Here is a 24,175-nt window from a genome sequence, read left to right as displayed (position 1 = left end):
TTGCCTTCACAGTTCACAGTGCCTACTTATACTAATTCTCAGCCTCTTAAGAGATATCAATGGCAGAGTCTTCCACAGGGAATGTTAAATAGCTCCACCCTGTGCCAATATTTTGTATATAAGTAATTGGAAATGATACGTAAGCAATTTCCTCAGTCTGTACATGAATAACATTTTACTGTCTGATTCAAATGTAGATAACTTAAAAAGAATGTTTGAAGAAGAGAAATTTGCCTTGTTGAAGGTTACAAATTTTTCCTGAAAAAATACAGAGGAGAGGTGGCTTCCGGTCCCTGGCCCTTTTGCTCAGGCCCGAGCCAGCATGCTCCGCTTGTCCCCCCAGCCCATTGCCTGGAAGAGCCCACTCTCGCTAGAAGAAAGACCATCCTTGAAGAGGATGACTGAGACATTATGGGCCACGCACTTTGTGTCTGCTCCCGGGGAACTGTCATCATTGACAATAAGCGTTACCTCTTCATCTAGAAACTGGGGGACGGTGGGTTCAGCTATGTGGACCTAGTGGAGGGGTTACATGATGGACACTTCTACACCCTGAAGCGAATCCTGTGTCATGAGCAGCAGGACCAGGAAGAGGCCCAGAGAGAGGCGGACATACATCGCCTCTTCCATCATCCCAACATCCTTCGTCTCATGGCTTACTGTTTGAAAGAACGAGGGGCTAAGCATGAAGCCTGGCTGCTGCTACCCTTCTTCAAGAGAGGTACACTGTGGAATGAGATAGAAAGACTGAAGGACCAAGGCAACTTCCTGACTGAAGACCAAATTCTTCCATTGTTGCTGGGTATCTGCAGAGGCCTTGAGGCCATTCATGCCAAAGGTTATGCGCACAGGGACCTGAAGCCCACCAATATTTTGCTTGGTGATGAGGGGCAGCCAGTTTTAATGGACTTGGGTTCCATGAATCAAGCATGTATTCAGGTGGAGGGCTCACACCAGGCCCTAGCTCTACAGGACTGGGCGGCCCAGCATTGCACCATCTCCTACGGGGCACCTGAGCTTTTTTCTGTGCAGAGCCACTGTGTCATCTATGAGCTGACTGATGTCTGGTCCCTAGGCTGTGTGCTTTATGCCATGATGTTTGGGGAAGGCCCTTATGATATGGTGTTCCAGAAGGGTGACAGTGTGGCCCTTGCTGTACAGAATGAACTCAGCATCCCACAAAGCCCCAGGCATTCTTCAGCATTGCGACAGCTTTTGGCCTCTATGATAACCGTGGACCCCCAGCAGCGCCCTCACACTCCTGTCCTCCTCAGTCAGTTGGAGGCATTGCAGCCACCTGCTCCTGGCCAGCACACCACCCAAATCTGACCAGAATCAAGGGGCATGTTGGAAAGATGACCTTGAAGTTTTCATCCCTCATTGGAACACTTTCCATTCTTCCCAGGACGGCTCTTACAGCTAGGGGCAAAGATGGCATGTCCTTGTGTGCTCTGCTCTTATCCCAGTACCTGGGCAAGGAGCCTAGGGTGAGTTGGGGGAAAGTGAAACAGAAAATAGGGCTCAAAGCTGGACTGCTGGACACACATCATGTTCTGCCTCCAAATCTGGGAGCAGGAGAATACATAAACAGGAGAATAAAGTGAAAATAGACCATGAAAAAAAATACAGAGGAGATTTTATTTAAGCTATAAAATAGGTTTACAAAATATTAGACCCCCAAAAGGTACAAATTAAGATTCAATTGCAGATTCTTAATGACTTTTCAAAGATTCTTTGGAGACATTTTCCATCTATAGCCCCCTATTGAGATCAGACCTGATGAACTGATTAATTTAAACAAAACCTTAGACGGTGACAAGGACTTCCATAGTTCCCAGGAGTTATCAGCTGAAGCTGAGAGAGAACTGGCTTTTTGGAAGAGGAATTACAGAAGCACATGTGGATTGTGTGGATCTGAAGCATACCTGCATTCTGGTCATATTACACTCTAAGCATCCCCTACAGGAATTTTAATGCAGAGGGAAGATATTATCTTAGAATTGATTTTTTTATCCACATAAACAGAGTAAAAAAATTAAAAAAACTTAAGTGGAAAAGTTCTCTGATTTAATCCTAAAAGGAAAATTGAGACTTCATCAATCCAGAAGGAATTATAGTATCTTTTAATCATGATGAAACTGACAAATTATGGGCAGAAAGTGAACCTTGGCAAAGAGCCTGCAGTAGTTTTTTTGAAGAGATTAATAACAAATATCTTAAAAGCAAGAGAATTCAACCTATAAAGAGAACTAACTAGATCCTTCCTCACATTGTATGGGAAACACCCATATTTGGAGCCCCTACATTCGATACTGATGCAAGTAAATCAGGAAAGGCAGGTTACAAATCAGAAAATTTAAATAAAGTGGATCTAAGGCCTTGTAATTCTGTCCAAAAGTCAGTATTATATGCTATTCTCATGGTATTAATGAATTTTATGGAACCTCTCAACATAGTTACTGATTAACAATATGCAGAGCTGTTTTCCATATTGAAACTGCTGAATTCATACCAGATGATACAGAATTGACTTTATTATTTATCCAATTACAAGAAATAATCAGGAATAGGAATCATCCCCATATATAAAACACACATTTGATCCCATATGATTCTACCAGGTCCTCCGGCACAAGTCAATGAAGAAATTGATCAACTATTGATTGGAAATGTGATGGAGGCCTCAGAATCTCATTAAAAAACAAAACAAAACAAAACATTATGTCAATAGCAAAGGTTTAAAAAAACTCATTACTTGGCACAAGTCAAGAAAATTATAAGGAAATGTCCTACTTGTTCTTTATACAACCAAACACCATTACCTGCAGGGACTAACCCAACAGGTACTCAAAGGAATGAAATCTTTAAGATGGATGTGTTTCATTTGGTAGGATTTGGAAAACTAAATATAGTCAACTGCTTTGGGTTTTGAAAAGGCCGATTCTTTAATCACATATTTGTTAGAAGTTATGGTCATCTTGGGAATACCTGTGCAAATTAAGACTGACAATGCACCAGCATATGTCTCTCGTAAAATGAAACAGTAAAGTACAAACTAAAAACTCAGCTACAGATATTGGGATTAAAGCTGAAGATCAGAGAAGCAAAGTGGCCAGCCACTAGAAAAGTTCTCACCTCTACCAATGCTCAGACTGAAGGGGCAATCCACTGAACCTCAGACTGCAATGCTCTCCACCAAACTAAGTCTGAGGAGGTGAGGGAGAACACTCTTTTGCAAGCCGCCCAGTGATAGGAGGACTTCCGAAGGCATTCTTGGAAGCAGGAACCTGCTGGTGTTCACCTATGTTGTGAGTTATTTCTCCCTGAATAAACATCTGTTTGGCCTGATTGTTTATCCTGATCCTTATTAAACCGAGATAATGGAGTTTACTTTTTTTGTGGCAAAAGTAAGCCACTGGGTAAGAAAGTGCCCTTGCCTCAATTTCTGACAGTATACTGTTCAAATTGGACCAGCAGAACACAAAAGGACTGCCAAACTTTGCCAAGACAAGGTATGACAGCCCTTCAAAACTCCTGTTCATAGAAGTCTGTCGAAAATTCTAGGCCTTTAGGCCAAAAATAGATGCCCCATTGTTGCAGAGGAACCTTGGCAGCCAGCTGTTTTGTCATTTCTCACATTTTTTGGAAGTCACTTGCTTGTACTTCCTGTTTACTCAGTTATTATTTCCTTCTTGGGTCTCTGAAGGAGACAAAATAATTACAGTTATAATTTTCCTTGTTTACCAGAAAAGTTTAGTGATATCAAAAGGTATTTTTGGATGGTGATTCAAGTTATAATAGAAAGTAAATTAGGTACAGACTTTGGACTTACCAAATTAGGATATAATGGAGTATTTTCTCTGAATTTGTCAAATGCAAATGGATTAGACATTGTTGATGTACTTCTTGCCTGTACATATGGTATATCGTTATTGTACTTATTTCATTGTTTTGTTAAAAAAGATTTATTATGTATATAAGTATGCCTATACACCATAAGATGGTACCATATCTCATTATAGATGGTTGTTAGCCACCATGTGGTTGCTGGGAATTGAACTCATGACCTCTGGAAGAGTAGCCAGTACTCTTTTCTTTGTTTGTTTCTCATTTTTTCGAGACAGGGTTATCTATGGCTTTGGAGGCTGTCCTAGAACTAGCTCTTGTAGACCAGGCTGGTCTCAAATTCACAGAGATCTACCTGTCTCTGCTTCCCGAGGGCTGGGATCAAATGCATGTGCCTCCCCTGCCGGGCTGTAGCCAGTACTCTTAACCTCTGAGCTACCTCTCCAGCCCCATGTAGTTTTTCTTAAACCAGTTATAGCTTTATTTTAGACAAAAAGGGGAAATGTAGTGATATTTTGTTTAACAAATAAAGCTTTCCTGAAGATCAGAGTGCAGAGCTAAGCCAATAGAAGCCAGGGAGTAGTGGCACATACCTTTAATCCCAGGATTTGGGAGACAGAGGCAGAGGGATCTGTTATTTCAAGGTCACGTTGGGCTACATGAGATCGAATCTGTGTAAAAGAGAAACAGAGCTCACACAAAGGTGATCTTGGTGTTGCTCTTTTGTTTCAGTTATAGGATAAAGCCGGAAAAGGGGGAGGGGGTCCCACATCAGGGGATAAAGCTGGAAGGGGTTGACTGAGGCAGAGGGATAAACACACCAGGCAGACAAGAACTTGAGTGAGAAGTTTTATTAGAAAGAGGGGTGAGGGGCAAGCGAAGAGAAAATAGGTAGAGACATAGAGACGGGGGTGGGTGGGGGGGTGCTTGCTTAAAAGGCATACTGAGTCCTTACTTAACTCCTCCCCCCCCAACTCATGATAGCCATGATGTGGCCACACTGGGCATGTGTGTCCCATCCATCGTTTGGGGGCAGGGTCAGCAGAATGGCAGTTTCCAACACTTGGCACTTGGGAATCCCATGCCTTTAATTCAAGCACTAGGGAGGCGGAGGCAGAAGTGATATGGCTAGTTCCAGAGAGGAATATAAGATGGGGTGAGACAGAAGCTCAGTGCAGTATAGGAAGTCTGTGTGAGGGGTCAGTCTAAGGATGCAGTCTGAGGACAGGATAGACCCTTTGGTCTGAGCATTGATATGAAAGACCCCCCACTATGCTTATTGCCTGTTTGAATTGCTCTTGCTAATTTGCCAAGGTCAAGTTATGAGAAAAGTACAGGAGGGAACCAGGTGCTGCTCTCATCCAACGCCAACCAGATATCTGTGGTCTGCAGCTTGGACCAAAGCAAGGTCAGCAGGAATAGAAGGTCCTGGGAGCATTCTATCGAGACCACCATAATTTCCCCACTGGAGGGTCAATGTGTTTTTGTCATTGTTTCACCATTGTGTGAAAACCCCACCCAAACTTAGGTGGATTCATTTAGGTTGAAATAAAGGACAGAGGCGCTTTTGATTTTACTTTATTTGAATGTATCTCATCTGTGGAAAGTAGACTTTAGCTCGGTCACTCTGACTCCTTGGGCCAGCATCTTCCAAAGATAGCAATTTTTAGTTCTATCTTTTGAATTCTATTTGTGTGTATACCTTGGTGATGTCATTGTACCTTCCTTCAGGGGCCTGGTAGTTAGAGATTGGTGGCGTGTGGTGTGGCCCTTCTTTCTCAAAGGGGAATAGGCTGGGGTCCCGCTTTATGGCCTCCGAGTAGAGCTCTGGAGACTCAAGCTTCAGTTCCTGAAGCGCTTCTTGCTGGGCTTCCAGCATGGCTCTGATGGCATCCCTCTCTGCTTCATGTTCCTGCTGCTTGTATAGTGCCCACCTCTTCAGCAGAAGAGCTCTTTGCTCACTCTCCTTGAAAGAATGCTCCTCCTGAGGTCGCTGTCTGTGAACACACAAGTCCAAAGTTGTGACCCGGAGGAGTACTGACTGTGCTGCAGAGGGACCCTTGTGACCAACTGTACATGACTTCACTGCTCAGTGTTAGGTACACCCAGGGTTCAGGAAGATAGTAAACTTGGGAGTAAATAAAGGGCTGGAGAGATGACTTGGAGGTTAAGAGCATTTACTGTTTAGAGACCAGAATTTCTTTTGTAACACCATATTAAATTGGCTCACAGCTATCTGTAGCTCTAGAGGATCTGCTGCTCTCTTCTATCCACTAGAGAATTTGCAATCACATGAACATACAACATACACAAGAACACATAAATAAAAAAAAATTTTTTTTTAAAGATGTATTATGTATACGGTGTTCTGCCTGTATTCTTCAGGCCAGAAGAGGGCTCCAGATCTCATTACAGATGGTTGTAAGCCACCATGTGTTTGCTGGGAATTTAACCCAGGACCTCTGGAAGAGCAGCCAGTGTTCTCAATCTCTGAGCCATCTCTCCAGCTCCTATAAAAAGAAATCTTAAAAGAAGAAAAAAGGAACACAGTATAGAACATGGCAGCAGTTGCTGTCCACCAGCAGCAGAAAAGAGAGCACTCTGAGAGAACTATGGTACCACTGTTTTTGCCCCATACAAAGCCTCCTTTTGGTTAGAAGGGTACAGAAGCAACAAACACCAAAATCTCAGAGACAAGAGCCTAGCTGGTCTGTCTTGGTCCCAACTTGCAGGGCTTTATAAACTGTTCATTCTTCCAGAAGAGCATGAGCTAGCTGCTAAACTTACACATAACACAACTGCAACACATACCAACTATGAACATTTGTAGGAGGGGCTGAGAGTTTTCTACAGTGGTGAGAGGGTGAGAGCCGTGGAGTCAAGGTCTATGTCATAGTTACAATCAACACTCATGGACATGAACACATGACCCTTGGAGCAAAGCTGATCCAAACTCTTGAATGTCTTTCTCCAAACCCCAAAAGCACAATCAAGATGAAAAAGACTTAGACTGGGGGGTCCACCCCACTCACTTGTTCCCATGAGACATGAACTTCAATCAGAACTACTCAAGGGAATTCCTTTGCATTGAGGATGTCAACCCAGAGGAGAGCCTTTACCTTGACTTATCCAAGAACCTCACAGGGGTAATAAAATCCTCAATAGGAATTAGTTCTTGGGTAGCTTTTTCCAGTTTTCGGATCCTCCTTTTTAAGCGATCCTTTGCCGCTTGATCCTTTCTAGGGTCTACCTTCTTCTTCTTCCGTAGAGGTTCTGCTCTAGTGGATAAGAAACAAACACTCAACGCTTCTACTTCAACCTCAGGACAGACATGATGCTAAATGAAGTGCCTACAAGAAAGAGTTATTCACAGTCCTGACTCTATGAGCTCAGTGACAGTTAACTCCAGGAAGCAGCACAAAACTATAGGTACTTACTAAGGGGAAGTGTTAATTTTTTTATTTTAAGATACATTCTCATAACCTTGGCTTGCCTTGAACTAGCTATGTAGTCATGTCCTGGAACTCTGATCCTACTGTCTACCTCCTGACTGCCAGGATCGTCCGTCATTTTCTACCAATCCTTGTATTACAGTGCTGGGGGCTAAACCGAAGGTTTTGTGCATGCTAGTCAAGGACTTAATAAACTGAGCTACAGTCTTTCTCTCTCTCTCTTTTTTTTTTTTTTTTTTTTTTTTTGAGGCAGGGTTTCTCTGTGTACTCACTCTGTAGACCAGGCTGGCCCTAAACTCAGAGAGATTCCCCTGCCTCTGCCCCTGAGTGCTAGGACTAAAGGTGTGCAATACCATGGCCAGCTCTTAGAAGTCTATGATTCAACGATACCCTGAAATTGCCTTGAGAAGTGAACTTACTGAACTATAACCAACTTACTTCAATGGATTAAAAATTCATTCACATTTTAAAAGAATTTGTGCTTTAAAAAATGCTTTAAGCATAAAAGAGACAGGTTAGTAAAAGTGACTGGCCATATCTTATTTACTTCTCAGAATTTGTTACCAATTTCTGGGGTGTTGAGATGGCTCAGTGGTTAAGAACACTTCCTCTTGCAGAGGACCTGTGTTTGGTTTCCAGAACTCAAATGGTGACTCACAACCATCATTAATTCCAGTTCCAAGGGAACTGGTACCCTGCTCGGGCCTCTGCGGGCATCAGGCAAGCAATGTAAACCCATACATGCAGATATAACACATTAAAAAAAATTCCATGTCCTAATTGCTTTAGGAATTTTCTAGTTTGCTTTAAGGTACACATCTCCCAGATATAATTTACCATTAGGAATATGTGATCTGGGGCTGGCTGGAGAGATGGCTCAGTAGTTAAGAGTTCTTGCTACTTTTGAAGACTGGAGTTTGGTTCCCAGCACCCACATCAGAGCCTCATGGATTCCTATAACTCTACAGGATCTGTAACCCCTGTCTGGTCTCTGAGGGCACCTAAAAACATATGTGTATACATATGACAGGCACATATACATAAAAACAAAACACCCAAAACTTGCTGGACGATGGTGGCACATGCCTTTAATCCCAGCACTCAGGAGGCAGAGGCATGAAGATATCTGTGAGCTTGAGGCCAGTCTGGTCTACAGAGCTAGTTCCAGGACAGCTAGGGCTGTTACAGAGAAACCCGGTCTGGAAAACAAAACAAAACAAAACAAAACTCCCAAAACACAGAAATACAGTGTGAGTTCCAGGGAAGCCAGGAGAGAGGCATCTACCTACATTTAATTAACTTGATAAGCTGATCTGCTAACCAAAGGTTGGGCAGTCTTGCTTTGTTTTGGTTGAATGCATGTTGAATTTTACCTCATGGGGATGAGCTCCCAGAAGGACAGCAAGGAAGCTCTCTGGTGGGTGTGTCTGGCCTGTGTCCGGCAGATTCCAGGGATCCTGAAGGAGAGAAGGGTTATGTATAAAGATCCAGAAAGCACATACACATAACTTCAGGACTCCCCAAAACCTGGAGGGCGTTTGCAAGTATTTATTTTGATTTTTTCAGACAAAAGTTTCTGTAATTCTGGGTCTTGCCTAGGGCTGACCCACCATGCCTTGTTCATTTGTATTAGGCTAGCAAAGTCAAAGTGAGTATTTTTCTGAACTCCGTTTCACATTTGGATAGGGCCTCTACTTACCTAAGCAGGATTTTTGCTTTTTCTTTTAAATAGAGTGTAATATTGCCTAGGTTTTACACGTGCTACGGAGCAGTTGATGACCTTGAATTTCTGACCTAGCCTCTAGCCTCTACCTCCAAACTCCGGGGATTACAGGCGTGCGCCGCCACGCCCAATTTTTTTTTTTTTTTTTGGTAATACTAGGATGGAGCCTTGGGCTCCAAACTCCGTAGGCGAGTAGTCTGTTTTACTGAGTTACATTCCCAGTTCAGATTTTCATCAGCAACAACGCAAGCTGCGAGCGCCAGAGCAGCTAGAGGCCGCGCACGCGCCCTGCGCACTTCGCCACCCGCGGCGGCACTCACCTGTTCAGCGACCGCAGAGCCCGCGCAGCGCACAGCACCACAGCGGTAGTCATAGCTTTTCACGCCACCCGCAGGTGGCCAGCTTCCGGGAGCGCGCCCCTGGGCCGTCTGACCTGCGGTACCGAGTAGGGTCAGGCCGCAGCCCGGAACTCTCCGGTCCCGGATTCGGAGAGGCGGGTCCGCTCCTGACCCCGCCCCTGACGCAGCCCCGCCCCGATTGAGCGCGGCTCGCTTCGTAGCGCCTTGTGGCTGGCGTTCCGCCTCCTGTTGGTGCTGCGGTGTAGGCCTGCAGCCCTTGCCCAAGTGTCTCCTGTGCTGGTGTGGCTGCTCTCTGCTTCGCCTGGCCTATGTGTTCACGTCTATTCAAACGCCCGCTCTTCCAATAAATGCCCCTCTACCCCTCCACCGGGTTAGCTCTTTTCGGCACCCATTCGAGCTCAGGGCTGTTGCCGTCTGCCGCTAGCTGCATGCTGGCACCGGCCGGGATGGCGCTCACGAGATGCCTAATGGAGTGTTGATGGGTGACAGAAGCTAGTTACTTAGCTGGACTCGAAGCCGTGGAGGCAGAGCTAAGACTTGGACACTACATTGGTCCCACATCGCCGGGCGGAATCTCGAGCTCGCTAGCCCGTTCACACAGAGCCTCACAAGACACCGCCGGTGCCGGACCAAAAGCGGAGTAGTCTCGCGCTCCCCCTGCCAGCCAAAGAGCCGAGGCGGCCCCGTCCGCGTAGGGAGCGGTTTCCCGCCGGGGCGATTTGGCAGGTGCGCGCCGTGACTTCCGGCGTTGCCCCGGAGCCGCCGGAGGAGGAGCGGCGCAGGGGATGCGGCTGTGGCGGCGGCGGCGGTGGCCGAGCGCAGAAGGCGGCTGTGGCGGCGGCTGGGGGCGCGGGCCGGAGATGGCGCGGCGGCGCTGAGGGCAAGGGTGGGCAGGCGGCGCTGGAGGAAGCGGCAGAGGCTCCATGGCCCAGGCGCGCTGAGGGACACGGCTCTGGCCTCAGCCCGGCGTCGGCCGAACAATGAAGCTCTTGAAGCCAACCTGGGTCAACCACAATGGTGAGTGCGCGCAGGAGTCGTGGGCGGCCAAGCCTGCTTCGGGGTGGGGTCTGGAGTTGGCCTTTGGCGCGCTCAAGCCCAGCCCGCCTTGCCCAGACGCCAGTGCCGGGTGCCGGAGCTGCAGAGCGGGCTGGAGCAGACTTTGTCCTCGGCTCCGGGATACCGGCGAGCCTGGGCACGTGCTTCGGGCTGGTTGCTGTGAATTCCGCCTTCGCTCCAAGCAATGGCGCTGAATCCTGCGCCGCCCACCCCTAGTCTGGAGCGCTGGACGCCTGGCTTCTGTGAGCCGGCCTGGTGCTGCCACCCGGCTTCACCGTCCAATACGTGCTCAGGTGGTTGAGGTGAGTATGAAACTGGGGCGACATCCCCCTTGTGGCCTTTCAGTGGCTCGGTGGAAACCTAGAATCTGCACGAGAGACGGACTGAATGTACTGCCGCTTCTGAGGCCTGGAGCTGCTGACAGTGCCCCCACTCGGGCTATTGCGGCCCTGGGCGCAGGGTCCTTTGGAGGGCCAGGAAAGATCCACATTTAACGCAGGGTCGGGGCTTCAGCGTGACCAAGATCGGGACCAATAGTGCACAGGTTATTTTATAAGAGCGACTTTGGATGTGTGGTAGTGACTTCAAAGAACAGACACACACCCTGGTGGAGAACGCTGATGCAAAGCAGCCGGTGACATCCAGTTTTGTGGAGGGCTACTTGCCTGGAGCCCTCTTCCAGCTGTTAGTACTTGAGTCTCTGGAAGCACCCGAAGGCTGCAGTAGGAAGCGACCACCCTCTGATCAAAGAGAGAAGAGTCTCCCTGATACTGTCTTGTTCTTCGTTTCTACTTTGTAATACATCTAGAGGGAGCTACGGTTATTTCATTTATTTCATTTATTTCATTTATTTATTTATTTATTTATTTATTTATTTATTTATTTATTTTGTAAAGCAAGACGAGTGGATGCAGTTTTCCTTTTTAAAAATCCACGTGGCCTTTTCATTTTGTATTTGGTCCGGGAAGCTTATTACTCCTACAGCCAAATATCTGTGTTTTGTTTGTTTGTTTTTTGTTTTTTGTGTGTTTTTTTTTTTTGTCACAAGCAAGGAGAGTGGTGTGGATATCTGCTCTCTGCTCTTCACGGTATCATTGTGAAGTAGTTGAGCTAAGCATAGAAACATTAACGTTCTCAGCCTAGAAAGTGCGTTAAAAATAAATCTAAGTAAGTGATGGGGAGGGGAAGGTATATGATCAAAATACATTGTATGAAATTTTTTAAAATTAAAAATATTGAATCGACAATTTTTATTAATAATAAAAGATGTTGAGACTTAAGCAACTTCTTTTTTAAATCTAAAGGCAACCTCCCTTTCTAAATTGTGTCTGTTTTGGAGAGGATGCTGTTGAGTCATTACTAAGCAGGCCTTTAAAAATGGCAGTGAGTAGTGGAAGTTGCTTGCTTGCCAGACATTGAATGGTAGTAGCTAGTAAAAACAAGTCTCCTTTTGTATGAATAAATGGCCCTACTGCATTGGAGGGATGCATGATTGTATTTCCTGGGTTTCTCACTCAGTAGTTGTGTTTTCTGTCTCCTTATACAGCATGAACATACTTTTCTGGAGTCTGAGAGTTCAGAGATGGGGGAAAAAGAGAGTGGAATGTTTTCCCAAAGACAACAGGGGATCCACTTAGACAAGGTAGCTAGAAGAGGTTAAAGGAAGAGAGAGAAGTGTTTGTTGGTCTTCATCTTTCTGCCCTAGTACTGAAGAAACCTCTCAGAAAGGATTCTTCCACCTGGGCAGTCACACAACTGTTTCAGGTCCTGTCTTGTATGTTAAGTGACCCTTACTTACCACCTACCACCATAACTGCTCATTTACCTGAACCTGTGACATTGCTGATGTCCACTTGTTAGCCCAAATCACTTCCACTTGAAATGTTCTGGTCTGTGGTCATCAGCATGTTAGTAAATCTTGACATTGTCATTTTGCGATGAAATTTGCCCTGCATGTGGATTTAAACTGAATTCAAGGTAACATCATTTACTAGTTAAGGAGTCTTGCCTTTATTAAGTCTCAGCCTTGGTAAAATCATGTAAAAAAGACATATTTCATCACCTTGTACTCAATATAAATGATTGCCCTAAAGTACAATGCAAAATAACAATTAGTATCCATTGTTTATATCGATGCAGTACACTTTATACACATACAGTTTTGAGATTAATCCTGCTGATTATATTTTATTTATTGAGACAAGGTAACCCTGGCTGTCATAGAATTCAGAGATTCTCCTGCCTCTGTCTTTTACTATTAAAGGCATGCATTATCATACTTGGCCATATAGCTTACATTATTCATGGCCAAAGTAAGTTTCATTTCTGAGTAAGGTTAAGATTATGTATTGGGTGCTAGCTGTGGCATACCTCTACAATTATAGTTTATTGGGGAGGCTGAGGCAGAAAGAGTGACTTAAAGGACTTATCTCCATGTGTGAATGCACTATGTAGATTAGTTGTTCTTGGACAGATCAAAGTCCCACCCATTTAGGAGACAATGCTGAAGAAGGTGAGCTGGGGAAGGAAAGATGATGTGGCTGGGGGATGGGTGGGGGCTTTCTTTTTTGGGTTTGGGGAGAGGAGTGTTGAAATTTCTGAGGGTTTGTATACCTAGCCTGTGTCTTAAGAAGTCCTTGTAGGACTTAGAAGGTGGTCTAAGTTTGAGAGAGAGAGGGAAGAAAATTCAGGGGTAGCGAGATGGAGAGGCACTGATACAGGAGCTTAGCCATTACATGCACGTATTGTAGATTCATGTCATTTTTTAAAAATTTATTTCTTAAGTGTTATGGAGAAAGAAAGATGAGAGATGGGCAGTGGTGCATTTGGAATGAATGTCAAATTCCCTGCTTTATTACCACTCTGTTGCTTACATTCCTGAGACAGGGTCTCTCACTGAGTCTAGAGCTACTCTGGCAACCAGGAAGTCCCAGTGATTGCCCTTCTTGCCCATCTCATCTCCCCTAAACTCGAGTTAACAGGTGGACATTTTTGGGTTTTTATATGGGTGCTAGGGATTTGAATTTAGAACCTCATACTTGTGTGGCAGGCTCTTTTTCATTCATGGAGCCATTTCCAGAGGGCCCCCCCAGTAGAATTCTTTCAGACATTTGTATATTTGTTTGCTTATTATTTGTATGTTTGTGGGCATGTGCATGTGCTTAGTGTGCCAGAGGTCAGTGTTGAGTTTCTTTTGTTGCCCTCTCCCTCTTTCAGACAGTGTTTCTTACAGAACTGGAGCTCATCCTTTGGGCTTTGACTGACTGGCCAGTGATCCCAAGATACCCTGTCTTTGCCTCCCAAGTGCTGGGATTGCTGGTGTGTGTGACACCTGGCTTTTTATGTAGACACCAGTGACAGAATTCAGGCCGTTGTTCTTTCGTGGCAAGCACTTTACCAACTGAGCTCCTGCCCCCCAGCCCCTTAAATATTTATTGAAATCTATTAACTATATGGTGGCTTATGACATTAAACCCAGAACCTAGGAGGCAGGAGGATTGCAGTGAGTTTGAAGCCAGCCTGGGCTATAGATTGAGATCTTTCTCGTATGTATGTATGTATGTATGTATGTATGTATGTATGTATGTATGTATACACACACACACACACCCTCTTTCCAGTCCTGAATGTTGAATCCAGGACTTCATGCAAGGCAAGTAATCTACCATAAATAGATATATAAATTTTTTTTTGTGAGTGTATGTATTTTTCATTTTAGAATTTTAGTCCAATAAATGGTTGAAAATATACTTTAAACTTTATAAGGAGATTCAGAGTTATGCATCTGGGAGGCACACCTGGGCAGTCCCTGGCTCTGACCAGTGAAGCTAAATGGAGGGCCTGATGTCATTGTTCCAATCTTGGTTATTGTGGGTGTCCATGGAAAGTATACATATTGTGTCTATCTTGACCCCACAATTTACCTAGATGTTGCTAGGTAATCCAATTACTTTCAGTATTTACTTATAGATTGAGAAGCCTCGCAAATGACACAAATCTGGACTAAGTCCTGGTATCTAAAAATTGATGCAAAAACATTTTAGTTCTTGCCAAGATCAGCAACATTACCCAGAGGACTGGGTGTGGTTGTTAAATAGTGGGAGGGGGAACTACTGTCCTCTTCTTTGCTGGCAGAACCTCAGGGCTCCTTTTGTTTTCTGCAGGACAATCTCTAGGCAGGGACACATGTGCTAATGCTCCTAACTTGGTATGCCCGTGAGTGCCAAGGGCTTGTAAAATTACTGCCATGAAATACTATTTCTAGGTAGCAAGGTATTTGTAGGGGGCTTCTAAGTCCAGCTTCTTCTGCAAGACTTCACTGGGTCTGAATGTGTCAGCTAGTTTATAACCAAAAGGACAGGCTCACACTGAGGTCGACGGGAGGAAGATGGAGATACTTAGCTCTTTAAGTTGCTCAATTGCATTAATAAACTCAGAAGTAGTGTACCTATTTCAGGACTTGCCATTCAAGCTAGTGAAATACTCTTAAGATTCTGAATAACTTGAATCAGAAATACCTGAGCAGTACAAACTTGCTGAGTTCTGCAGCCTTCTCTAAGATGCTAGTAGTTATGAAGGAAATGAGTTGGTAATCCTGTCTAGACCAACTCAGGGTTCTTCTTTCTAAATTGCCAAATAATGGTCTCATGTTGATTCTGACCACCTCTGTCTCCCTGGAGAGCTTGGGGGCCATTTTCTCCTTCAGAAGGACAGCTTTCAGAAACTGAGTGTACTTGGTATAAGGAATATTATTCTTGGAGGTCATTGTTCTGTGTCCAGTTTTGTAGTTATTTGGTACCTTGGTTCTTCCAACCTAGTAGATTTCATTTGAGTTGACTGGAGAAACTTCTCTGGTCCTGGGGGAAGCAAAGCTGTTTTGTGGGAGGAGCAGACCTGTGTTCCAGCCTTGGACCTTGAGTCTTCCCTGTTAGCCTGATTGGATCTTCTTGGTTATATGTCTTCTCTTGCCCTGGTTACTATTGCCTTCTTGCTTATATGTGTAGAGATAGATACTTGAATAAAATAAAATTTGAACCCACTGGAGACTGCCTACAGAGAATTAGCTCCCAGAAAGCAGACACTTTGTCTTGGCTCATGCTTTATTGCCAAAGCTGAGAATGGCCTGTGGCATATATATACTACAGCATTCACCTAATCCAATTAGTAAATACTTATGTGTGGGGATCCTGGAAGAAGGGGATGGTGGCTGTGTGGCCACCATTCTTGTCTTGCTTCTTGTTTGTCCTAGCTGTGTCTTTGTTTCTCTTGAGAAGGATTTCTCTGTGGCTTTTGGAAGCTGTCCTGGAACTAGACCAGGCTGGCCTTGAACTCAGAGATCCACCTGCTTCTGCCTCCCTAGTGCTGGGATTAAAGGTGTGTGCCATCACCGCCCAGCCTAGCGTGTCTTCTTATAGGACAGGTTTCTAGGTGGAATCTCCTGGGGCCTCCAGTAATAAGAAAATGTTTTGTCTAAGCTTCTGCCTAAGGAATTCATTTATGTCAGGGCTTCTTAAATTTTATGTATCTGTTTTTGTGGGGAGGGGAGAGAGAGAGAGAGAGACAGATAGACAGAGACAGACAGAGAGAGAGACAGAGAGAAAGGAAATGGAAATAAGGAGAACTTTTTATAAAGAGTCAATTCTCTCTTGCTACCTTGTGGGAACCAAGGATCAAACTGAGCCATGAGCCATCTTGCCAGCCCTGTTAGGGTTTAAACTATTCCACTCCTCAAAAAAATTTTATTTATTTATTTATTTATTTATTTATTTATTTATTTATTTATTTAAAGGCAGGTTTCACTGTATAATTCTGGATGTCCTGGAACTTGATCTGTAGACCAGGCTGGTCTTGAACTCAAGAGATTGATCTATCTCTGCCTCCCAAGTGCTGGAATTAAAGGTGTGTGCCACCATGCATGGCAACTATCCCACTCTTGACCACTTTTCACCCAATTTTTTTTTTTATGTGATTTTGGCTATATAAGTATATTAAATAGGTATACAAGTCAACATTTACTGATTAATGATATGTTTTATTTTAAAACAATTTTATAATACATAATATTACCATATTGAAGACAAGCAAAATTATATTTACTGAGATAGATATGTTTATTTTTACATGAAGAATTGAATTAGCTGAATAGTTGATACTATGTGATGTAAAGAATCTTAGACATCTTTCTGAGTTGTTATTTTGATTTTACAATTGTCAATGCTGAAAACTACTTCTAATGCTAAACAGCTGAAGTATCTTTAGGGACATTTTAGGAATTGTTGGGAGTATTATTCTGATGCTAAGTCCAAATTCATTAAATGGTTTCTTGTGACACTGAAATTAGTAACTCAAATAGCAACTTTAAAGTCAGACATTCTAATATGACACAGTCCAAACTAGTATCTTTCTATAAGCTGGAAACACTGTCAGCACAGTAAGAAAAAAAATGGTTCATAACAGAATAATCTTGACTCTGAGCTGAGATATTTCAACAGTGCTACTTTGTGTGATTGCATGTGCAGTGAAAAGTGTGTATATTGCATGTTTAGAATTGAGACTGCAGTGCCTTTGTGCAGGGCAACATAGGGAAGAACTGCCAGAAATACTCAGAACCATTACAGGTTTAATTTTGATTTTTGGTCATTGTGCTATTAGAAACTTTTTGTGGCTACAGTTCAAGAATCTGGGTCATATTCTGTAGTTTTCTATATTAACGAGTAATAGAACAGATGGCAAATAACTGACAATCACTCCTCCCCTGGCAAAAAGAAAACCTAATTAGGTCAAAACTTGTTTCTAAAACTAACATCTGCTTGGTGCATTAACCAATATAAGATAGACTAAGCTTATAGGGAGATTGCTTTGGAAAACATCATGGTAGTGAGGAATAGATTAAAGGGGCCACACGTTTCCTTTGAGGACTAAAGATAGTTGTTTGTTGGATCAGACATCAGGGCTATTGCACTTTGCAAAGATCATTCTACAGAGAATATAATAAATCTGTCCATTTGACACATACCAAAGGCTAACTGTGCTGGGGAGTGGACTAAGAACTAGAAACAGTAGGAAATTAAACAGCATCCCAGACTGAAGCCATCCATCTAGAGAGCCTGGGGTCCATCCAGAGAGCCTGGGGTGGGTATCTTGTTCACAGGAAAGAGGTAGTATAGGGAGAGAGCTTCCAGAGTAGTCCCTTAGCAAGTGATGGCTTCTGGGTCTGAGGAGGATGGAAAACCATCAGTGTCTGCTTGGCAAGTTTGTTGATAAACAAGTATGTTGTCATGTGAAAATGACAAGGACAACAGCATTGCAGGTAAGGCCAGAGAGAGATCCTGAGCAGGAGCTATCAACAGGGAGGAGGTAGGTCAGAGTGGAGAGTAACAACAGACAGAGACAAAAGCAGCACTAGGGAGAGATGGGCATTAAGAGAATTTAAGCTTTAAGTTCAAGAGGTCCTCCTGCCTCCCATGTTTCTGGGACTACATATATGTGGGTACCACCTGGAGTAGGAATATTATAAATAAAAGGTGTTTTGGGAAAAGCCTGAATAAGAAGAGTTGCCTGTCTGAGAGTACTGTATAAGGGAGGATTATTGGAGAGAATTCTTGGGAGTCACACAAGTGTGAATTTGAAGTGTTTGAATAGATGGTTAGCTGGAGTGGTGGCAGAGTGAGAGCCACAGGTGGCCTTGTGGGGAGGAAGTCGCTATACCACAGCAGGAGGAAGTGGGAGCCAAGAGACTTTTAGGAAGCTGATGGTCCAGGCAAGAGATGATTATATTTGATTGAAGTGGTAATGATCCTGATAGTCACAAGTGGTTTTATGTGGGTATGTATGGAGCTGAACTGTCCCAAATCAGACTGAGGGGTCAAGGCCTTTGTACTCCTGTGTGCACAATTGCTGAATGGGATGGATCCTGCTGAGGACAGCACCTATCCAAATAAGGACTGCTGGAGGCTATCTTGGTGCTAGCTCCATATTTTAGAGTGTGCCTCTTCCTAAAGGGAGGAGGCTGCATCTCTTACAGGCTTGTGAAAGTGGAAAGTGCCCAATGAGGGAATCACAGTCTAGTTAGATCTACCAGAACTGCCAGGATTTTGAAGAAAAGTACTGATGGCATTGTGGTACCAACAAATGGCAAGGGCCCACAAGAGCTGAGGGCAGAAAGTGAACAGTGGGACTGCATCTGGGGTGATTTGACTAGGGTCTTGGAGGGGTGCTGAAGTTAGATTGGGAGTGTGTGAGGTCTCTAGGACATTCATCTGTGTACCTCAAGTGGGGGCACTGACAGACCAGAGAATCAATTTTAAAAAAAGTCCATGTTGGTGAAACAATGAATTTATTGTGGTTGGTTATAGGAGCAAAGGGACACTGTTCTCCCATCCTCAGTCAGCTATATACTCAAGTGCCTTCCACACAGCCCAGAGACAGGAAGGAATTCAAAAGGAATCTCAGGTTAGGATCCTGTGACTCTACTGCTCCTTTTTGTGAGGGAATTATAATAGCTCCATTGCTGCTAATCATAGACTTAGTCTAGTCATCATTGACTTCCCATCTCTGACCTTTCTATCACTGACTTGGTCAATACTGCAAATTTTTGCTTATTTCTTTGCTGTGACTTTAGGACCAGGGTATTCTGTAGGTCATCACTGAAACCTCTGCATCCTGATGGTCATGGTCATGTTATACCCAGAGGGAGTAGCTGCACCCTAACAGGAGGAAGAGGGAGCTGGAGACTCCCAGGAAGCTGTATGGTGATCCAGGCAAGAAATAGTATATCTGAATGAGTTGATAATCTTGTAGTCACAGATTATTTCATGTGGGTATGTATATATGTATAGAGAGGTATATATACATATATAATCCCAAATGCAGGATGCTCCAAAATTCAAAGCTTTTTCAGTGCCACTGTGATATCACAATGTACAAATTCCATACCATGAGACATGATTTAAGATACTGTGTATGTGAAGTAAAAAAGAATCTCCTATTTTAACTTGGATCCAGTTCCCAAGAGAATTTATTATACATATAAAGTTAGACTGTAGTGGGATGTGGTGGTATACACCTATAATCCCAGCACTCAGGAGGCAGGCAGAGGCAGTCAGAGCTTTATGAGTTTGTAGCCAGCCTGGCCTGTATAGTGAGTTCTTAGAATCTGAAACAGTCACAAGCCTTTCAGAAAAGGAGTATTTTACTTGTATTATATACCATTCATTTTATATAATGTGCTTACATATGAATCGTACATAATATTATAACTAAGAGTTAGTATAACATATCATATACAGTGTGTCTGTACTCTTAAGGCAAAAACCACAGCTTTCAAGAGAATAAAAGAGTCTGTTCTGAATGACCACAGCCTGGGAAGTGGATTTAGGTTACCCTAAATGCTGTGTTCCAGCGGGGCAGAAGTTTTATAGTAATAGAGCAGAGAAAGTTATAAATCAAGATACTTTTGAAATACATTGGTGGAAACATTAAGGAGGTGGTTACAGCAAAGCATGGGAAGTTTCTGTTGTAGGCCTCAGATAATTAGTATAAACTGGGGGTCTGTATAGTTCAGAATTCTTTACTGAATAGTCACAAGGATATTAGGTCATAGAGAGATGGGAAATACATGGCTATTAAGGGTTCTAAATATAGTTCAAGATAACAACCCAACTTTTAATACTCCAGTTCTCTAATAATCAGTTGGTTTTTCCCCAAGAATTCTAATTCTCAATGTATGTATGTATGTATGTATGTATGTATGTATGTATGTATGTACACACACACACACACACACACCCTCATTCCAGTCCTGAATGTTGAATCCAGGACTTCATGCAAGGCAAGTAATCTACCATAAATAAATTTCTTTTTATTTGTAGTTTTAAGAATGTACATTGTTGTATTTTTTGTTTTAAATAAACTTTAAAACTTATTTTTATTTTATATGTATGGATATTTTTGCCAAACATACTACCATTCTATTGGTAGTATTTCCTTTATGTACATACATTAATTTTTAACGAGGTCCAATTTGTTATTTTTGTGTATTAGCTTTATTTTATTACATTTTTGTGTGTAGGGGTATATGTATGTTTATTACAGGGTGCACTGAAGGTCAGAGGACAGCTTATGAGATTCAGTTCTCTTGTAACAAGTGTGTTATGTGGCACTATTCCTGGGGAGATGAGAACAAATTTTTACTCAGCCCAGCAAAGGAATCAACAATAGACTAAAGTAAAGATTCCAACAAAGTCCATCTTGCTAAAACAGTGAGTTTATTGGTGCTATTTAAAGGGGTATAGATGAAGGATTGTTTTTCGGAGGAGGAATGACTGAAAGATAGCTGAATTTCCAAAAGCTCATTCTAGTGAGAGTGACAGCTCTTGAAAGCTGAAACCCAGGAGTTAACTTACTGCAGGGCTTGTAGGTAGCTCAGTGTCTGAATAACTAGCAGTTCTTAACTGGTCAGTTTTAGGGACTTGCTGAAACTTAAGACTTTTTTTCTTCCTTACTTTCAAGGAGTTTTATCTTTAGAATATATAGCCCTCTCCCCATCAAATGACCTTGTCAGGACTACAGCTCTCTCACTGGGCATATTAGCTTAAAACATGCTGTGAATGTTCTGGGAACTGGAGTCAGGGTAAATTTAAGGACTTCACTTATTGCATTCTGCCCCAGGAATTGCCCAGTAGAGCTTGGCTCAACAAATACTGATAATTTAAAATTAAGTGAAGATAAGCCAGGAGTGGTGGTGCGTACTTGTAATACTAGCACTCAGGATGCAGAAGCAGGCACAGCTCTTTATGAGTTCAAGGCCTATGATCTACATAGTTTCAGGTCAGCCAGAGTTACGTAGTTAGACCCTGTCAAAAAAAAAAACAAAACAAAACCAACTAACCAACCAAAAAACAAACAAACAAAACAAAAACAAAGACAACCCCCCCCAAAAAAAAACCAAAAGCAAAATTAAAAACAAAACAAAAAAGATACTCAAAACAAGTTTAATATAGTTTCTTACCAGAACTCTGGTAATGTTTTCTGTTAGAAAAGCCTTTTTAGAAAAGCCTTTTTAGAAAATTCTTCAAGAATTTTAAGGACTCCCTCCCCCCACAAGAGACAGGGTATCTCTGTGTAGCTTTGGAGCCTGTCCTGGAACTAGGTCTTGTAGACCAGGCTGGCCTCAAACTCACAGAGAACCACCTGCCTCTGCCTCCCAAGTGCTGGGATTAAAGGCGTGTGCCATCAACGCCTGGCTTAAGGGTTTCTTTTTTCTTCCTTGTTTTGTTTTTCAAGACAGGGTCTCTATGTGTAGCCCTGGCTGTCCTGGAACTCACTCTGGCCTTAAATTCAGAGATCCGCCTGCCTCTGCCTTCTTAAGTGCCAAGATTAACTCCTATTCACTGCCACCACCCAGCAGTAAGGATTTCTTAATAACCAAAATAACCTTAAAAAATAAAGTTATGGATCTTATACTTTGTGTTGGAAATAAAGCAAAACTATAGCAATCAAAACAATAGAACAGTGGAATAGACTGGGCAGCCTGGTTGAATATGGTCAATTGATTTATTGAAATTTGTTTTTGTTGAATATGGTCAATTGATTTATTGAAATTTGTTTTTGTTGGCACTAGAGATTGTACCCAGAGCATCACAACCCTGAGCTCCTGATGCTTACCAGCTGACTTTGAACCCATAGAGATGCACCTGTCTCTGCCTCCCAAGTTCTGGGATTAAAGGCGTGTGAATCTTGCATGGCTATTCAGTAGTGTTTTTTTGTGGGCTGAAGAGGGATGGCCTGGAAGCAAATCCTTGGAGAAGAACTGGCCTGTGATACAGGAATGTTCTAGTTCAGGTTGACTTGAAGAAAAGATACTGCCATCTTAGGGTTTCCATTTGCTGTGAAGAGACCATAATATGGCAGCTCTTAGCCAGGCATTACTCCTTAGGTGGCACATGCCTTTAATCCCAGCACTTGGGAGGCAGAGGCAGGTGGATCTCTGTGAGTTTGAGGCCAGCCTGGTATTGACAAGGTATAGTGACTGCTTCCCTGGGGCTGAGAGGCCTAAGCTCTGTGGAGTTGGGAGCCAGCATTTCACTGGCAGTGCTATGTAGGGCCACTTCTCTATTTCTTCTAACCTGTGATGGATACAGGTATCAGTAAGGAAGAAAAAGGGGTGTTAGGAAACCAGTCATATCTTTCACTAAAGTATATCCTAGTCTGAGAAATTTTAAATTCCGAAGTAGATGCATCTTAGAAGCATTGTGATACAGTATCTTGATTTGCCCACAAGGGACAGGTATTTGTAAGCTGAGCATGTCTTTGCCTCTTCTACAGATTAGGAAACTGTTGTTTGGGAAAATTAAACAATTAAAGTTGTATAACAGGAGGCAGGACTGAAGATTTAGTCCAGAGAGGCCAATGTTAAAATCAAAACCCGTTCCTAGTCTTTATTTCCATCTTCCTCTGGAGCCTTGAGTGTCCCCCTCCCCCCTTCCACACACATCATTTATTGAGCCAGGATGTGAATATGACGTTGGCATTGCTCCATTAAAATGGACCTTTTGAATAGGGTCTAAGCTCAAGAACTCTGGGGCACTTTATCAGGCTGCTTCTTGATTCAATGCTATGTGTCTTCTGGCTGATCCCACTCTTCTGCCTGACTTCCCCTCACCATTGGAACTTAATTCTTACTTCTGAAGGAAGCCCCAGGCTAAGTTGTGTTTTGTTTTTAAACTGTGTAGCTATCACTGTACATCTTCCATTTAGGTTTGTACGATTATCTTTAATTCTGGGAGCTTCCTATAGGTAAGGGCTATCATATGATATATGTTTTTATACAAGAACAGTGTAGATGTTTATAAGTGTGGGTTGGTGGAAAATTGTCTAGGTGGTGCTTTAATGTACATGTTCTAAAGGACATGGCTATAACTGGTGTCTGTGTAGTTGGTAACAAGAATGGTTTGTGGCATGCAAATAAGTACATTTCACAGACTTACATTCTTCTCTATGCTTATTAAAAGATGTAGAGCTTTTTTTTTTTTTTTTTTAAGTTAAAATTACAAATGCCTACCTTAAGTTGTCTGAAGCTAAAAGGTAGATGAATTGGCTTTTTGGGTTATTCCTTGTGTGACATATTGCCCTCTAGGCTTATTGACTTAAAACAGCCATTTTAATGATTTGCTTAGGATTCCACAAGTTGACAAGGCTCATCAGGTTGACATTACCCCAGATTTATTGAGTCTGCTGGGATGGCAGCTGCAGTTTGTAGCTAGAATGCCTCAACTTGTCTGAGCTCAGGGTCTTGATTCTCACTGTTGTGTGTAACCATCCATTCTCTCTCTTTGGACAGCTGAGGTCTCTTCAAAGTGTGGTAGTTGAACTGGGAACTAGATTTTTCCAGACAGCAAAAGCTGAGATACTAGACCTTTCTAAGGTTCAGCCTAGCATGGGGCCAGTCCCAAGTGCCAAAGGGCCTGAAGTGGTATGTCCAGCAGGTCTAAGGCTCACATTGTGGCATGAGGACACACTCATATTCTGGTCCACTCTCCTGCCCTTCTTTGCTTCCTTCCTGTTCACAGTGGTGGAGCTGCTTAGCTAGGTACCATATCACAGTCTTCAAAGCCTCAGGCTTTAGAGCTGGATGATGTGTGGCTCTGGGCAAATTGTTTCTTCGTAATGTAAAATGAGAATGTTAGAGTATTTATCCCAGAAAGTGGTATAAAATTTAGAAAATGCCTGTGGCTGAAGGC

General features: G+C 43.1%; 3 protein-coding genes across 5 annotated transcripts in view; 2 read left to right on the top strand and 1 right to left on the bottom strand.

Moving 5' to 3' along the window:
* Positions 1-340: 340 nt before the first annotated feature.
* On the top strand, positions 341-1,384 carry LOC127226884 (serine/threonine-protein kinase 16-like). The gene has a single exon (XM_051191004.1). It carries the CDS (start codon positions 652-654, stop codon positions 1,327-1,329), a length of 678 nt encoding a protein of 225 aa, XP_051046961.1. The 5' UTR covers positions 341-651; the 3' UTR covers positions 1,330-1,384.
* A 4,069-nt stretch (positions 1,385-5,453) lies between these two features.
* On the bottom strand, positions 5,454-9,496 carry Mrpl40 (mitochondrial ribosomal protein L40). The gene is made up of 4 exons (XM_051191003.1): positions 9,342-9,496; positions 8,672-8,755; positions 6,966-7,124; positions 5,454-5,843 (listed from the first exon to the last, which is right to left on the bottom strand). The coding sequence occupies exons 1-4, from the start codon at positions 9,392-9,394 to the stop codon at positions 5,519-5,521; spliced, it is 621 nt and encodes a 206-aa protein (XP_051046960.1). The 5' UTR covers positions 9,395-9,496; the 3' UTR covers positions 5,454-5,518.
* Positions 9,497-10,193: 697 nt separating this feature from the next.
* LOC127226881 (protein HIRA) overlaps positions 10,194-24,175 on the top strand; it is a 78,175-nt gene continuing 64,193 nt past the window's right edge. The window contains exon 1 of one of the 3 annotated variants that reach the window (XM_051190999.1): positions 10,194-10,397. In XM_051190999.1, coding sequence (XP_051046956.1) covers positions 10,361-10,397 — 37 coding nt within the window. In that variant the 5' untranslated portion in view covers positions 10,194-10,360. The remainder of the gene's footprint in view (positions 10,398-24,175) is intronic. The other 2 variants (XM_051190998.1, XM_051191001.1) reach the window with 2 other exon arrangements.

Source organism: Phodopus roborovskii, unplaced genomic scaffold (assembly GCF_943737965.1).
Source record: "Phodopus roborovskii unplaced genomic scaffold, PHOROB, whole genome shotgun sequence".
In the NCBI taxonomy this organism is placed as follows: domain Eukaryota; kingdom Metazoa; phylum Chordata; class Mammalia; order Rodentia; family Cricetidae; genus Phodopus; species Phodopus roborovskii.
Note: the sequence above shows the minus strand (reverse complement) of the source record. Positions and strands in the feature narration are given on the sequence as shown.

Bases quoted from the DNA above. Each gene is read 5' to 3' on its own strand.
- LOC127226884 (XM_051191004.1), top strand. From the start codon at position 652: ATGGCTTACTGTTTGAAAGAACGAGGGGCTAAGCATGAAGCCTGGCTG.
- Mrpl40 (XM_051191003.1), bottom strand. From the start codon at position 9,394: ATGACTACCGCTGTGGTGCTGTGCGCTGCGCGGGCTCTGCGGTCGCTG. The intron at 8,756-9,341 runs GTGAGTGCCGCC...TCTCTCCTTCAG, and splicing joins GCTCTGCGGTCGCTGAACAG to GATCCCTGGAATCTGCCGGA. The intron at 7,125-8,671 runs GTAAAATTCAAC...CTTATCCACTAG, and splicing joins TGGGAGCTCATCCCCATGAG to AGCAGAACCTCTACGGAAGA.